At 42.9% G+C, this 10,815-nt stretch overlaps 1 protein-coding gene and 1 pseudogene across 1 annotated transcript; one reads left to right on the top strand and one right to left on the bottom strand.

The window, feature by feature from the left end:
* The first annotated feature begins 318 nt into the window (after positions 1 to 318).
* Positions 319 to 1,273, top strand: LOC121776975. The gene is made up of 3 exons (XM_042174110.1): positions 319 to 552; positions 606 to 1,038; positions 1,182 to 1,273. The coding sequence occupies exons 1-3, from the start codon at positions 319 to 321 to the stop codon at positions 1,271 to 1,273; spliced, it is 759 nt and encodes a 252-aa protein (XP_042030044.1).
* Positions 1,274 to 8,452: 7,179 nt separating this feature from the next.
* Positions 8,453 to 10,162, bottom strand: LOC121777556 (annotated as a pseudogene).
* Between the last annotated feature and the right edge of the window lie 653 nt (positions 10,163 to 10,815).

Below are 10,815 nucleotides of genomic sequence, written 5' to 3'. Positions count from 1 at the left end.
AGTTTAACTGTGTCAACTGAATTTCAGACTCTAAAATACACATCAGTCACTTCACCTTCGTACACGATCACGGTGAATGGTAGCCACCATGGCTACTTCATAGGTAAAAGGGGTCTTAGGTAGAGTGACCTCATGTCCCCTTCTTTGTTCATTTTATGCATGGAATATCTATCTCGTTTGCTCCTTTCTCGCACTATTAGGGATTTCCATTTCCATAATAAATGCGAGCGAGCGGGCATTACTCACCTTGCTTTTGCAGATGACCTCCTTCTATTCGGCAGGAGAGACTTGATTTCTATGCAGATTTTGACAGAAACCATGAAGGAGTTTTCGGCATGTTCAGGGCTTGGGATCAACCAGAGCAAGTCTAACATGTTTATTGCAGGCACCATCAAAGTTCCCAATGAGACCTTGATGCAAGTGTTTGGCTTCCCAGAAGGCACCCTCCCTATCAAATACTTGGGCATTCCCCTTGCATCAAAGAGACTTGCTACCTCAGGCTACGACCAATTGATCGACAACCTGATGGACAAGATAAAAAAAAATGGCCAAGCAAGACTCTTTCTTTTGCAGGGCATTTGGAACTGATTACTTCTGTCTTGTAGGGCGTGGAATCATACTGGTTCCAAGCCTTTCTGATTCCAGGGACAGTCATTGAGAAGCTCATTGGTATTGCTCGTTCTTTCCTTTGGGGAAAGAAGTACGGTCAAGTTGCTTGGGATGATGTCTGCAAGCCAAAGAAGGAAGCAGGTTTGGGAATCAAGAACCTCAATGCTTGGAATTCGGCGCTCCATGCCAAGATCCTCTGGAACATTCACTCACAGAAGGACTCCCTCTGGATCCGATGGATTCATGCAGATGATTCGATCTGGGAGTGGACGGCACACAAGAAGAATGATTCCATGCTCATCAAGAAGCTCTTATCCATCCGGGATGAGATGTTGGACAGATGCATTAGAGACGAGACCACAACACTCTGGAGCACTTGGTTCGCGGAAAAAAGGGTTCATGAGGCGTATGAGTGGTTTAGGCCGAGAGGTGAGAGACAATCCTGGGCTAAATATGTATAGAAGGACGTTGTCCCTCCTAAGTACTCGTTCATTACTTGGCTCGCACTTCGAGGACACCTTTCCACACGAGATCATCTTTACTTCTTTGAGAACTTGGACCCTACATGTCAGCTTTGCCGACGGGAGGAGTAATCAGCAGACCATCTCTTCTTCAAGTGCTCGAAGACATGGCCAGTTTGGGGATTGATCATGCTTTGACTTAGCATTGCGAGAAGATCGACGACGATTAGGAGTGTAATCATTTGAGATCATTTGGAGGACGCGGAACAAAATTATCTTTGATGGGAAAGCATGGGATGCAGCTAGGGTCATCGTTGAGATCAAGGAAGCTATCTATAGCATCTTGTACTCACGTTTCTCGCACGAGCAGGTTCTTCTCCACCTTCCACACAGATGATGGAGTTACTCGGGTATTGGTTGTTTGGGCTTCGACACACTTTGAGTCACTCATCAGGGTACAAATAATTGACAGTGTGATTGCACATCATTCACAAGTATCACAACCATTCTTCATCTCTATTATGTCTATCTCACTATATTGAAGCGTCTGCCCTCTGTGGATGCATTGAAGCACCTCACTAAATTACATACGTAGGAAATGAAGGAACAACTCATGGTAGGAAATGAGGGGAAAGCCATAGAATTCAAGCATTTAAACTGAATATCAAAACACATAGGTTTGACAACTAGATAATAACTTTTACACTCCAAAACGATTTGTTAATATAAATATTAGATTAGTAGTTACAAACAAACAAATAAGAAATTATCAGAAGAGGAAGGATATACAATGGAAATGAATAACAGAAAGTAGTTAGAGGCAGTTAGCCGTTTGAATGTTGTAGCAAGTAATTATCATATTCCGTTGCAGAAAAGAGTTTAGTGAAGCTATGGCTCTCTGTTTTTTATAGGTAGCCTTCGGTTTTACATGTATTTCCAGAACTACCAAGTTGTAAAAATTTTAAGATAAAACCAATCTTAGATGAATCAAATTAGAAATATTGGCATTATATGGTTTATACGGGGCATGCCATCCTGTGCGAGCATCCTAGTCTTCGCGGTCGCTATTCCAATTTCAACAGCCCAGAGAAGAAGACCATGAGTATCCTAGTGTTGGATATTCCCCATAAATATTAAGTATACTGTTAGAATGGAAAGATTTTGGGAAATCAATTAGAATGATTTGTGGAATCAATCTAGAAGATTAGAAGCATAATTGTAGTAGAATAGATTGATTCTATTACGGAAACCTTCCTTGTACAAATGTATTCAACCTCTATTTAAGAGGAGTGTTAGACAATGAATATACAACACAGTAAAAACGAAAATCCTCTATGATCATAATCCTAGTATCGTTTATCATGGTACCAGAGCGGGATTTCTTCCTGTGACTCAGAGAAATCTCATCATCGTCTATACCTTTCCCGACCAATTGTAACCAAAACCTGTGAAAAAAAGGGCAAAAGGATGTCAGAATCCGATGAAACCAAAGTTACCGACAGACAGGAGACAGAAGAGTTTGCAAGGATGTTTGCAAACTTCATGCGCAACAGTTTTGCCATGACGAACACAGCAGATGCGACCAACAAACAACATATCCCACCACCGGAGATCGTGGTGGATACCAAATCGTTGGATATCGGCTACAAACTGAACAACGAAAACTATTCGTTGTGGGTCGTGTTGATGGAGAGAGCCATCAGTGGCAGGGGAATGATTTCCCACCTCACCGGGCATCCTTCTCCTCCAACGAAGACAGATCCGGCCTTTGCACGGTGGCAACAGGCGGACCATTGTGTCTTCACGTGGTTGGTTCAAAACATGGAACCAAAGATAGTAAGCCGAATATCCAAGCACGCAACAACCAGGGAAGTATGGAAGAGCCTAGCCGTAACTTACTCCAGCGGCGGGGATAGAATACAAGTCTACGACCTCCGCCGCCGAGCCACCACTCTGAAACAGAAAGGAGAAACATTAGAGGAGATATGGACTCAATTACAAGAACTATGGCTAGCAATCAACCAAAAATCACCAAATCCGATGAAGCATCAGGAGGATATTGAGATCTACGACAAGTGTACACAAGAAGATAGGGTGTACCAATTACTCACTGCCCTAGACGACAAGTATGAAAATACGAAGAGAGAAATTCTCAAGATGGAACCGTTTCCCTCGTTGGATGAAGCGTATGCCACAATAAGGAGGGAGGATGCAAGGATGAGCGTCCTTCAACCCGAAGAGAAGAATACACTGCAGGGGGTGGGTGCCGGCCTAGCGGTGCGAAGTAGACCCCCTCAACCACAAAGGAGCGGCGGCGGCAGCAGTGGCTGGAATCGACGAGCAGAGGAAGACAAATCAAGAATGGTGTGTTCCGTATGTGGCCGGAAGAAGCACACCAAGGAGACCTGCTTCGAGGTGGTAGGTTTTCCAGAATGGTGGGAAGCCAAGTACGGCCGGCCACCGCCACCGAACTCTAACAGAGGAGGACAACCGGCGCCAAGCAGAGGCGGCGGTCGTGCAGCCGTATCAGTGGCTGGAGACGGAACGCCCGTCGCCTTCGGGGGCAACACCGAGGCCGCATCAACCCGAGGCAACAGCGGCGACCGGCGATCGACCGAGGAGGTGAACGGAGGAGGAATAGCTAGCGCAAATTTGGCAAGCAGGGCAAATGAGGAAGCGGCGGTTGCAAGAGGTAAATTAGGGTTTGATGCATTTTTGCAATCAAGCCCCTCCACATTTCAGAAACCCTATCTTGCACCCCATTTCTTACCTCCGGACCCCTCAACTATACAAACGATGCAAACCAACCCCAATATTTTCAAAAATATGAATTCTGCCCCAATTTGTCAAAAAGGGGATGGTGTTTCTTGTAAAAATCGTTTTGAAATACTCGGGAATTTATCAATTGCGTGTGCGGTATCTTCTTGTGAGGAAAGAAATGATAGGTGGATCTTTGATTGTGGAGCAACGGATACAATGACCTATGATGCCTCCGACATCACTGAACCCACGAAACCGGGAAGGGCATATGTTCAAACAGCCAGTGGAGAAGTGTCAAATGTTGAAGGGGCCGGGACAGTAAACATATCATCGACATTAAAATTGTCGAACTGTCTCTATGTCCCATCTCTATCACATAAACTGTTGTCAATTAGCCATGTCACCCGGGAACTTAATTGCTCCTTACTAATGCAGCCCAATTTTTGTCTACTGCAGGATATCAGGACGAAGGAGATTATTGGACGTGGCACTGAGAAGGACGGGTTGTACTACGTCGACGAGATAGCTCAAAAAGGAACCGCGTTACTGACTCACGGGTCTGCAAATCGAGAGGCTTGGTTGTGGCATCGTCGCCTAGGTCATCCTTCTGCAAGTTATTTAAATTTGTTATTTCCCAGTTTTTCCCAGAAGTTGCATTGTGAAACCTGTATTTTGGCTAAAAGCCGTAGACAATCCTACCAGTTAAGTAACACACGGGTTGAGACGTTGTTTTCTTTGGTGCATTCTGATATATGGGGACCCGCACCAGTGGTGGGGGGTCAAGGATTTCGATATTTCTTACTTTTTGTGGATGATTGCACTCGTATGGTATGGGTTTATTTTATGAAGCAAAAATCCGAAGTCATGTCTCATTTTATACACTTCTGTAAACTTGTGAAAACCCAGTACCAAAAGAATATCCAAACTCTTCGGTCCGACAATGGGGGGGAATTTGTCAACTTAGGTATGAGGGCCTTCTGTAGGGATAATGGGATTCTTCACCAAACCACCTGTCCTCACACACCAGAACAAAACGGTGTGGCTGAAAGGAAAAACCGTATCCTCCTTGAAATGACCAGGGCAATGCTTATTGAATCCCAAACACCAAAACATTTCTGGCCCGAAGCCCTAGCCACTGCAGCCTACCTAGTAAATCGTTTGCCTACACGAACCTTGGAGTTTAAAACCCCTCTTGAAGTCCTCTCAAAACAAGCTAAAATCCCACAAGCCTTGACCCTTCGACCTAGGATCTTTGGGAGCTCAGTTTTTGTCCATATCCCGAAACACGAACGGACCAAACTCTCGCCGTGTGCTGTGAAATGTGTCTTTGTTGGGTATGGGATAAACCAAAAGGGGTATCGTTGCTATGACCCTAAAGCCAAACGAATTCATGTCACGATGAATTGTAATTTCTTGGAATCAGAATATTTTTTCCACCATCTTAGTGGTCAGGGGGAGAGTGATAAGAGAGAGGGGGAGAACAGAAATAGTGACCCACTAAGTTGGTTGCCATTACCAAGCTATCTCACTGCGGACCTACCCGAGAAGGTTGTCGGAACTACCGAGCAGGTCTCAGTGGAACAGCCCAGCCAACTCAGTGCCCCGGATCAAGTTCCTCCCCTGATATCCAATGTAAGTACTCTCCCTGAGACCGATACTGTTAACTGTGATAGTTCGCCTGTTGCTGGTAGTAATGAAGCAGGGGGAGATGAGTCGCATAGAGTTAGCAACAGCATCTCCATAGCAGAGGAGGCCACAGTTGATGAAGATACCGGGCGGTACATATTGCCACCCCGAACGAATAGAGGAGTTCCGCCAAAAAGGTACTCCCCAGAAAAAATTGGCAAAAACACCCGTTACGCGATAGCAAATAGTGCCACCAGTCATTTGTCGAAGATGGCACGAGCATTTGAAACTGCACTATGTGAAGAGGAAGAGATACCATATTCAGCAGAGGAAGCTATGAGGCACAAACACTGGAGAGCAGCCATGCAGAAAGAAATGGATGCACTAGCTCGAAACCAGACCTGGGATAAGAGTAAGTTACCAGAGGGAGTGAGGCCAATCGGATGCAGATGGGTGTTCACGATTAAGAGGAGACCAGACGGATCCATTGAAAGGTATAAAGCACGACTGGTAGCAAAGGGATATACTCAGACATATGGGGTGGACTACGCAGAAACCTTTTCGCCAGTCGCAAAAATGAATACAATAAGAGTTCTTCTTTCGATTGCCGCTAATCAGGATTGGCCTCTTTACCAGTTCGACGTCACGAACGCCTTCCTGCATGGGGAATTGAAGAAGAGGGTATATATGGAGGCACCACCGGGATTCACGCAGGGATTTGAAAAGGGAGAAGTCTGCCATTTGAAGAAGACCTTGTATGGGTTGAAACAGTCACCGAGAGTATGGTTCGGGAGATTCACCGATGCTATGGTTTCGTATGGATTCCACCAGAGTCATTCGGACCACACATTGTTCATCAAAAGGCAAGAAGGTAAAGTAACATGTCTGATCATTTACGTAGATGATATGATTATTACTGGTAATGATGCAGAAGAAATCAAGAAGTTGAGGGATAGATTGTTTAAAGAATTCGAGATGAAAGATCTGGGAGACCTCAAATACTTCTTAGGGATCGAGGTGTTGAGATCCAAAGGAGGAATTTTTCTGAGGCAGAAGAAGTACATTCTTGACATTCTTGCTGAAACTGGACTACTAGATTGCAAGCCTCCTGACACACCGATTGGAGTGAATCATGGGCTGAGGATTGTGGAAGGTGCTGAGCTGGCGGATCGTGGTAGGTATCAGCGTTTAGTTGGGAAGCTTATTTATCTCTCCCATACTAGACCAGATATCGCCTACGCAGTTGGAATTGTAAGTCAGTTCATGCACTTGCCACAAACTGACCATATGGAAGCCGCGCTGAGAATCGTGAAGTACTTGAAAGGAACCATTGGTCATGGAGTGTTGTTCAAGAAGGAAGGACATCTAGGGATAAGTGGGTATACAGATGCGGACTGGGCCGGCAATCCAGTAGATAGACGATCCACCTCCGGTTACTTCACATTTGTTGGAGGAAACTTAGTGACTTGGAGAAGCAAGAAACAGAAGGTAGTGGCACTATCCAGTGCGGAGGCAGAGTTCAGAGGAATCAAAAGTGGGTTGACGGAGTTACTCTGGCTAAGGAGGTTGATGACGGAAATTGGCTTTCAACCACAGAAAAGCCAACTGTATTGCGACAATAAGGCGGCAATAAGCATTGCAGAAAATCCAGTGCAACACGACCGAACCAAACATGTGGAAGTCGACAGACACTTCATCAAGGAGAAAATTGAGAAAGGAATCGTGGAATTTCCATTTGTGAGGTCAGAGGATCAGTTGGCAGACATTCTCACCAAGGCAGTCAGTTCTAGGAATTTTGAAGACGCGTTGAGCAAGCTAAGTATTGGTGACCCCACTACTCAGCTTGAGGGGGAGTGTTAGAATGGAAAGATTTTGGGAAATCAATTAGAATGATTTGTGGAATCAATCTAGAAGATTAGAAGCATAATTGTAGTAGAATAGATTGATTCTATTACGGAAACCTTCCTTGTACAAATGTATTCAACCTCTATTTAAGAGGAGTGTTAGACAATGAATATACAACACAGTAAAAACGAAAATCCTCTATGATCATAATCCTAGTATCGTTTATCATATACATCATTTTTTGAATCTTAAGTCTTCTTTTTAATAAAATTGAAGTTTTGTTGTGTGGGGATTGAAGAAACAACACATGGTAGGAAATGAGGGGAAAGCTATAGAACTATATAAATCAGAATATGCAAATTCTTCTAGTTACAAAGAGTGTGTTCTTCTATTTATCTGATCCAAGTTAAGAGTGTGTTCTTATACTACACATATGTTCTTCTATTTATCTGATCATATGTACCTGTATGTATCTCCACCCTCCATCCCTCTGCTTCGTCTTTCCGCATCTCGGTTCTGAGGGAAAACAGCATGCAGCAGCAACTACTCCACTTGACAGACTTGCAGTTGGTCCTTCACTTTCTTGGTTTCAGGACTTTGTCGTGTTTCCCTCTACCATGGAATAAACGAGATCCTCGCGCAATTGAGATCTCCTGCTCTGGAGACGCCAACTGTGATTGCGAATAGTTAAATTCTTTTCAATGAGAAACCAAGTAATCATTTCTTCAAATATCTAAGTAGTGTCTTTGATCAAAAAATACAATTCAAGCATTTAAACTCAATATCTAAATATCCAAATAAGAACTTTTACACTCTTAAAATAATAAATACTACTTTACCAAAATAAATAATAATAATAATAATAATAATAAATAGTACCACGGCATATCATCCAAACTTGATTAACATACACCTTCAATGAACTTAGATTATGTGTTTAGATAATCTTATGTCTGAATTTTGCTAAGCATTTCAATGATTTGTATGATTTCAAAGAATACTAAAATGTCTTAGTTAAACAAAACTGAATCTATGAGTATAATTCATATGTACCTGTATGAATGAATATAACAACAATTAAATTCATATGTACCTGTATGTGTATCTCCAACCTCCCTCCCTCCCTCCGCTTCTTCTTTCCACATCTCGGTTCCGTGGGAAAAGAACATGCAGCAGCAACTACTCCACTCAAGAGACTTGCAGTTGGTCGTTCACGTTTCAGGGTTAATCAGTATCATGAACCACAACATATCATCCAAACTAGATTAACCTACACCTTCTTTGGTAAAAGTTTCATAACCAAATCAAATAGAACACCATCATTATCCTCCCTTCGTAGAGGTTCAATCAGCATCGTAAAAGTGGTAGAGCCAAGTGTGCATCCCCCTCTTGCAGTCATCTCTTTCAAGACAAGAATCGCATCGTCAATCATGTTCCTTTTGAGAAGAGCTTGAACAAAAATATTGTAAGTCAGACTGTTGGGCAAGCACCCCTTTTTCACCATTTGCACCATCAAATCCTTAGCCTCTTCTATCCGCCCTTCTTTGCACATTGCAGCAATAAGGCTTGTATATGCTATAACATCAGGCTGCACATTTTTGGAAGGAAGCTCGTCAAACACATTCCTTGCTTGTCTGAGTTTACCATCTTTGCACAATCCTTCAATGAGGATGTTATAAGAAACTATGTCTGGAAAGATGCCTTTGTTTTCCATTGCACGCAACATGGAAAATGCTTCATCAATACGATGAGCATTGCACAAACCATGTAACAGGATTCCATACCTAATTCTATCAGGATAAACTTGTAGAGCTTCCATCTCTTTGAACAACTTCAAGCCCTCTTCACATCGACCATCACCAAATAAAGTCTCCAGCATTACGTTATAAGAAATCACATCGCTATAACCCATTGGCGTGAATCATGGTAAAAAGACGACAAACTTCATCATCTCGTCCTATTTTACAGTACCCGTTCATCAAGCTAGTGTAGCTTCTAACATCAGGCTTGATGCCGGATTTCAACGCTAGTTGGAAAATGTGTCTAGCTTTATCCATTTCTCCCAGCAAACTATATCCCTTTATCAATTCATTAATATTCGGTTGAACATCAATTTGCTTCATAGTGACTAGCATATGCTCGCCCTCTTCCATCCTTCCCTCTCGGCAAAGAGCATCCACAAAAATACTAAAAGTAACCACATCTGGGCGGACTTTATTCGATATCATCTTCCTTAACATGTCTTCAGCCTCCTTCCCTCTACTATGATTGCATAACCCTTCAATTATTATGTTGCAACATCGGGTGAAATCCCCTTCTCACCCAAGGTGGAGAAAAGTTGGAGGGCTTCGTCGACCTTTCTATCTTTGCATAGACCATCAATAACTATGCCGTAAGCATAAACATCAGGTTTGCAACTTCCTTTTTCCAATTGACTAAGCAATTCAAGCGCCTTAAGAGTACCTCCAGCTTTGCATAACCCATTAATCAAAGCACCATAGGCACGTTCATCAGGATTGCACAGTTGCTCCGCAGACAACTTCCAACATAGCTTTGCTGCCTCTGGGATCCTTCTGACCAATACAAGCCCGAGTGTTAAAAGTTACCACATCAGGCTCATACCCACGTTTAAAGAAACTGCCTAAAATGGCAAACCCAAAATCAGGTCTTTTCAGTCGGCAGAAGCAATCGATCGCAATACGCAAGGTATAGTGATTTACAGGAGCACCCCTTCGAAGCATTTCGTCGAACAGGTGAAGTGCAAGTGAGTATTGCTTCATCTTGACCACAGCAGACAATAACTTGGTGAAATCGATAACAGAAGGGGGCGGATGCATTCTCAACATATTCCGGAATTGATCGACCGCATCATCGGGCTCACGTATACAGCTGAAATCAAACCTGGGATAAGCGGCAAAGCATCGAACTTGGTGACTAGCATTGAGAAAAGAGTGATAATTTAGGGATTTAAACCAACAATTTTGACAGAAAACATCGGAAAATCAAGGCAGAGTTCAAAGACATGATTTTGATTTCAGATACAAGTATTGTAAATTTGCCAAAGTGAATTGGTGAATTCCATCGCTTGCAAACATTAAGAACAATGCGGAAATTAAAAAAACTGCCATGGTACGTTGAAGTACATGTTTCACTTAAAGCATCTCCATTATTCATCGAATGTGGAATATCTGGTATCGTATTCTCAAACTGTAAAGGTTTGCATAATCTGACTCTTATTGGTGATTATAAAGAGTTTCCCAATTCAATTAGGGAGTTGGTTCATTTGAGATATTTCAAATGCAGAAATTGTAAAGTTGCCGAAATGGATTGATGAACTCCATCACTTGCAAACATTAAGAGCATGTTGGGCGTTAGAGAATCTGCCATGTATGTTTAACTTAAGGCATCTTCATATCCATTCTCGTACAAAGTTGCCAGCGGAGGTTGGGAGATTAACTAATCTCCAACCACTGCCCCACTTCACAGTGCGCAAAGAGAAGGGTTACCAAATTGA

The sequence above is a fragment of the Salvia splendens genome, chromosome 18 (assembly GCF_004379255.2).
Source record: "Salvia splendens isolate huo1 chromosome 18, SspV2, whole genome shotgun sequence".
Classification (NCBI taxonomy): Eukaryota; Viridiplantae; Streptophyta; class Magnoliopsida; order Lamiales; family Lamiaceae; genus Salvia; species Salvia splendens.
The sequence above is the reverse complement of the archived record's forward strand: the minus strand, read 5'-3'. Positions and strand labels throughout refer to the sequence as shown.

Coding starts and splice junctions, on each gene's coding strand:
- LOC121776975 (XM_042174110.1), top strand. CDS start 319: ATGAAGGAGTTTTCGGCATGTTCAGGGCTTGGGATCAACCAGAGCAAG. Junction 553..605: donor AGATAAAAAAAAATGGCCAA/GCAAGACTCTTT, acceptor TCTGTCTTGTAG/GGCGTGGAATCATACTGGTT. Junction 1,039..1,181: donor TGAGTGGTTTAGGCCGAGAG/GTGAGAGACAAT, acceptor CCTACATGTCAG/CTTTGCCGACGGGAGGAGTA.